The 5,702-nt window shown below is 44.3% G+C and overlaps 1 protein-coding gene across 1 annotated transcript in view; it reads left to right on the top strand.

Moving 5' to 3' along the window:
• Window positions 1-5,702, top strand: part of cped1 (cadherin-like and PC-esterase domain containing 1) — a 32,142-nt gene that overhangs the window by 12,705 nt on the left and 13,735 nt on the right. Inside the window, exons 11-14 of the mRNA XM_008301678.1 lie at window positions 97-194; window positions 266-321; window positions 1,943-2,129; window positions 2,212-2,380. Coding sequence (XP_008299900.1) covers window positions 97-194; window positions 266-321; window positions 1,943-2,129; window positions 2,212-2,380 — 510 coding nt within the window. The remainder of the gene's footprint in view (window positions 1-96; window positions 195-265; window positions 322-1,942; window positions 2,130-2,211; window positions 2,381-5,702) is intronic.

Raw genomic sequence — 5,702 nt, 5'->3', positions numbered from 1 at the left:
AATCACAGAGTCTGTTCTGTGTTTTACTCTGAGTCCACCTGAAGCAGGTGAAGGTGTCTGACTGTGACTCACCTGACGCTGGTTGTGTCTCCACAGCTCTCACCGGGCGTCTCATCGTCTCCGTCCGTCGGCGTCTCCGGCCTCCTGACCAGGATCAGGGTTTTCTACGAGCTGCACGCCAACAGCAGCTGCAGGTGAGGCGCTGAACTCTGTCAGCTGATTGGTCAGAACTCGATCACACACTGACGCTTCCTGTTTCCTGCAGGACCGACGAGGAACCGACCAATGAGCAGCCAGCTCTGACTTCCTCCCAGGACGGAGGTGAGACGCCGAGGATTATTATTATTATTATTATTGCTATAAATAAATGTGTATAATTGTTAGTATTATAAATCTATTCTATTAAAACATTAGAACATATTAATTTTATTTTTAATGTTATTGTGTGATATAAACAACATCTTTATAATAATTTTTTTTTAAAATACATATGAAAATATTGTTATTATTTATGAATATAATGAATCATGTTACATTTTATTATTACTGTTAACTATGATATTAATATTAAATATTCATTTAATTATTGCTGTTATATTTTATTTTACTATCATAAGAAATACTAATATTATTGACCATTAATATTATAAACTGTTGTTGCTCTGACATCATGGAGAGTTTTTAGTTATTAGATTATTAACGTGACAGAAATGATTCGTTTCATAAATGTTTCAGTGTTCAAGTTTTTCATTTAGTAGAAAACGGCGCCACCTGCTGCTCACTTTGGGTTTTATGACATAATATATATTCTAATACTGCCAGTACTACTAGTGCTACTAATAATGATAATAAACGTTATTTCTTTTGCACTGTTTAAAACTGGAGCTACACGGTGAACATAAAATCCACGAAGCTTCAAAACGCAACAATAAAAGATTAAAATAAAACCGTAAAACCTTTAAATATAATAGAAATGTTTGGTTTTAAAAGCGTTTTGAACCGAATCAGTTTAATATCAGGACTCAGCAGAAACAGGTTCATTTGTTTGTTGAGTTTCAACATAAACAGAAAACTGACCGATGAGAAAAATAAAACATGTGACTGTTAACAGCTCAGAAATTCTTAAACTTTTTTCATGATCTTATCTTTCAGCACTTTTCTGTGTTTAATTAGAAGTTTTTTTCTCTGTAGATCATTTGTTGCTTCATGAGTTTTGTTATTATTATTGTTCCCTGTTGGCCACATAAACCACAAAGAGAGACGAAAACAACGGAGAAAAACACTGAAACAGGAAACAGGATGTGGAAACATCAGGCAGAGTATGTGTGTATAACAGGAAGAGTGTTTAGATGGTCACCTGTCAGACGGTCCTTGAACGCATCGCCTCTCACCAGTGGTTCCATCAAGAAGAAGAATCTGAGCATAAAGTTCCACTAAAGTGACTTTATTCTGCAAGTTTCATCCGACGTTAATGATCCAAAAATAAAAGCAAAACCTCACTGTGGCCACCAGAGAGACGTTCAGAGTTGAGCTGCAGCCAGTTACACAAAACTGATCATTAAAGAGACGGAAAACCACCAAATATGAAGCAAAGCGACCACAAAAAGACGAGTTAAACGACCACAGAGAGTCGTCTAACAGTGAAAGCTGCTCAGAGGAGACGACTGACAGGAAAACCCAACCGACTGGAAACCTGAAGACAAATGTTCAGTTGTGTTTGTCTTGTGTCTCTTTCTGATCATTTTGTTGGTTTTTCTGGTTGGTTTTTGTTGTTTTGTGTCTCTTTGTGCTTGTTTTGTTGATTTTTATGGTTGTTTTTATGGTCATTGGATGTTCTGTGTTACGCTCTGGCTGTTTGTGTCCCTTTGTGATTGTTTTGCGTCTCCTTTCTGTCCCTTGGTGACCGGTTCTCCGGGTTCTCCGGGTTCTCCGGTGGTTCCAGGTTCCTGTGTGGACCCCCGCCTCAGGCAGATCTACACGGACCCCGCCCTCACCTTGACTCCGCCCTTCAGCCCTCAGGTCAAAGAGTATCGCGCTGAGGTGACCTTTGACACAGTGACCATCAGAATCCGTCCGGAACCGATGAGCTCCAGCTGCAGGGTTCACCTGGACGAGCACCGCGGACCCAGGTGAGACCAGAACCCGGCCAGACCTCAGACCTCTGACCTCTCAGACCTCTCTCTCATCTTCATCTCCGTTTCCTCCCTCCAGGATGGCGAACTTCCCGGTCGGCCTCGGCAACAGCAGGATCAGCATCCTGGTGACGGACGGCGCCGGGCCGGAGCCAGTCGTCATGACGATCTACACCGTCCACGTGTTCCGGGAGAGCCGGCCCAGTCTGCCCATGTTCGGAGATCACGTGATGTGCAGCTTCCTGCAGGTCGGTAACCCGCCTGTAAGACGACGCTCAGGGTTTAGGTTACAGTCGGCTGATCCGATAATCGATCAGCTGATTGATTAGGTGGTTCTTTGAGACCTGCTTTGTTCTTAGAGGTTCTTTGCTGATGGATCAATAAGTGAGTAGAACAAGATCTTGTTATCTTCTCGTTATAATCTGGTCATTATCTCGTTATGTTTTTAAGTCGTTCTGGTGTCATACTTGTGGTTTTAGGATCTTAATGATCAGATGATTGGTTTGATCCAGTAATCGATCAGGTCTTTAAAGTTCCTGTGACTAATTGTCTTTGTTGAGTTCTGATGGAGGAACCAACGTATCCACGGAACTCAGTGATTCCAGTCGGTTCCCTTCAGGTTCGTTTGGTTTGGTTCTATCTGATGTTGGGTTCCAGGTCAGGAACCCTCTGAGAACCGAGCGGCTCGTCGGTTCTCGTGTAGTTTCAGGTTCTCCTTTAGATTCTCCTCAAAGCTCCACGAGTCTGATTTCATGGAGCTGTTGTGCTCAGAGCAGGAAGATGTTCTGTTGAAGTTCTAAAAGTAAAGCGCTGCAGCGTTCTGAGAAGATCCACACGACACTCAGTGGAACTTCTCTTTTCTTTCACAAGAACTGGAACCCTGAGATTCTACAGGTTCTGCATTTAGATATTAGAACTTGTCTTTACGGTCCTGATGGTTCTGCAGTTTGAACGTCTTACGATGGCGTTAAAGTCTCGGAATCTCCTTGTGTTGATCTTATACGTGGTTACGATCTCGTTACGATCTCGTTATAATCTCGTTGTCTTCTCGTTGTGATCCTTTTGTGGTCTTGTTATCTTTCTGTGTTGAGCTGTTTGTAATCTCATTATAATCTCGTTATGATCTCCTAACTTTTCATGTTGAACTCGTTACGTTCTCGTCTTAATCTCGTTATAATCTCGTTATCGTGAGCTGAAGCCTTCTAAACAGGAAACAGAACTTTCTTCCGTCTCCTTCTCGCTACGATCTCCTGATTTACGAGCTCAGCAGCTTCTAAACGTGTCCCGTCCTGTTTTGTTGTCGCTCCGATCTTGTTTCTGTGATCTCATTACGAGCTCAGCAGCTTCTCGTTATCGCCTCGTTCTCGTCTCGTTATCTCCTCGCTCTGATCTTCCCTCCATCTTCTGTCGCCTATGAGCTCATCCTGATCTGATCGGCTGCTCTCTGGGCTCCGTCTGAGGAGCAGCAGCTTCACACGGATCTAATTCCTTCCTTCTGTTCGCTCGCAGCTGTTTCAAATCGAGGCTTCGCAGTTTTTCTTTGTGTGGAAGCGTCTCGTCCTGAGAAAGATGCTGAATGCGAGGTTTTGTGTGATGGGATGTTTCCCTCGGCGGGACAGATGTGGACGCCGTGTTTTCATGGCCAGAAAGAACAAATGAATATTTTCCAACCAGCGAGAAACACAACAAACACGTCTGACTGCGAACCAGCTGCAGGCGTCCTGCAAAGAAAACAAAAGAAAGTTTGTCCACGTTTCTGTTTTCCAGAGAATTCAGTCGACGACTGCAACGAGTAGCGTTAGAGAAACGTTCCTTCAGCGTTTTAAAAAGCTGCTCTGAAGGTCTGAGGAGCTACTAAACACCTGAAGCTCCTGGTTTCAGGTTCAGGTTCTCCTACGTCACAACCCCAAAGAATAACGAGGCAGAAAACGACAAAAACAAGGCGGAAAAATGAGACGAAACAACCACAAAGAGACACGAAGCAAATAAAACGAGACAGAGAGGAGACGAGACGTCCCAGTGAGACAGAAATCCAGACAAACGCCAGAGAAACGGGACGCAAACGGGACGAACAACCCGGACAATGTGGAAGAATTAGACGTAAATCTAGAATAAACTGATCCAAAACAACACAAACTGGATAAAAAACAAGAAAAGTGAGACACATACCGACCAAAATGAAACCAACCCGCCATAAAGAGACATAAATGAGACACTAAACTGCTGCCGAGACCCACAGAACAGGAGAAACGAGGCCTGGAACAACAGAACCACGATGGAACCGTCCTGGAGGTGGTTCAGGCTGTGAACTGGGTTGATGAAGCGGTGACCAGGAGGAGGAGCCGTCTGGAGCTCTGAGGGTTAAAACAGATGAAGCTTTTCTAACAGATCCAAACACATCAGAACTAGACCCGTGACTGAGCAGAACCTGAGCCCTTTAGCCCGTCTGTGTGCAGAACACAAACAGGCCGGAGAGGTTCTGTGCAGCTCTGAGCCGGTTCCTAAACAGTCAGAGATCTTGTGCTTCTGGTCGGCCGGCGGCTCTGTTGACGGAGGGATTCCTCTGGAGTCACATGGGCTGAGTTCAGCACCAGTAGATCCAGTGGGCCGGTCCACTCCACATATTTTATGTGTTGACACATATTTATGGTGTTAAGACGTATTAATGGTGTGTAATAATTCATGATGCTGAGACACTTTTCATGGTGTTTAGACACATTTTATAGCTTAAACACAGATTTTATGATGTGTTTTATGATGTTAGGACATATTTTGGACGTAGTTTATAATGTTTAGACGTTATTTATGGTGTCAGGACATAATTTGTGGACATATTTCATGATGTCAAGACGGTTTTTATGGCGGTGAGACATATTTTATGGCTTTTATGCATATTTTAAGACAAATTTTTTTGTGTTAAGACGTATTTTATGGACTTAAGACTTATTTTTTGGACATATTTTATGATGTCAAGATGTTTCTTATGGTGTTTAGACGTATTTTATAGCTGTAGTACATATTTACAGTGTGTGTGTTTTCTCTACGTGCAGCTCGTCTGAATGAAAACTAAACTAGATTTGTGGTGCAGAAATATTTAATTAAAAACACTACTTCATGTGTTTAGTGGAAGCAGAGCGATGCGTCCCAACACAGTGACGTTCCTTCCTTATGGGGGACCGCGGGCTGCCGTACCGGCCTTTATCTGGAGGCTCCAGGTGGACCGTGACACCTGAGCACACCTGTCCGACGGCCTCATGAGGCCTCGCTGCCTCCTCGGGGTCGTGTTCTCCTGCTTCCTCTCTGATCCACCTGTGATCCACCTGGACGCCTCAATTAGAGCCGGACAGATGAAGGCGGCGGCGTCCCCCCGGGGTCAGCGGTTCCCCCGGCCGGCCCCCGGAGGACACAGAACCCATTGATGCTGGGGGTTCTTTGAAGTCCTGTGGAGATGAAATGAAAGCTGCTGCTGTCTGTCGGCTTCGCTCCGTCGGCTGCAGGTTCAAACAGCGACGAGGAGCTCCAGGCTGAAGGGTTAGAACCTCCAGACCTGCCCCGTTTCATTTAACTAAC

This window comes from Stegastes partitus, unplaced genomic scaffold, assembly GCF_000690725.1.
Source record: "Stegastes partitus isolate 25-593 unplaced genomic scaffold, Stegastes_partitus-1.0.2 Scaffold1697, whole genome shotgun sequence".
Classification (NCBI taxonomy): domain Eukaryota; kingdom Metazoa; phylum Chordata; class Actinopteri; family Pomacentridae; genus Stegastes; species Stegastes partitus.
This window is presented reverse-complemented; position numbering and strand designations above follow the sequence as displayed.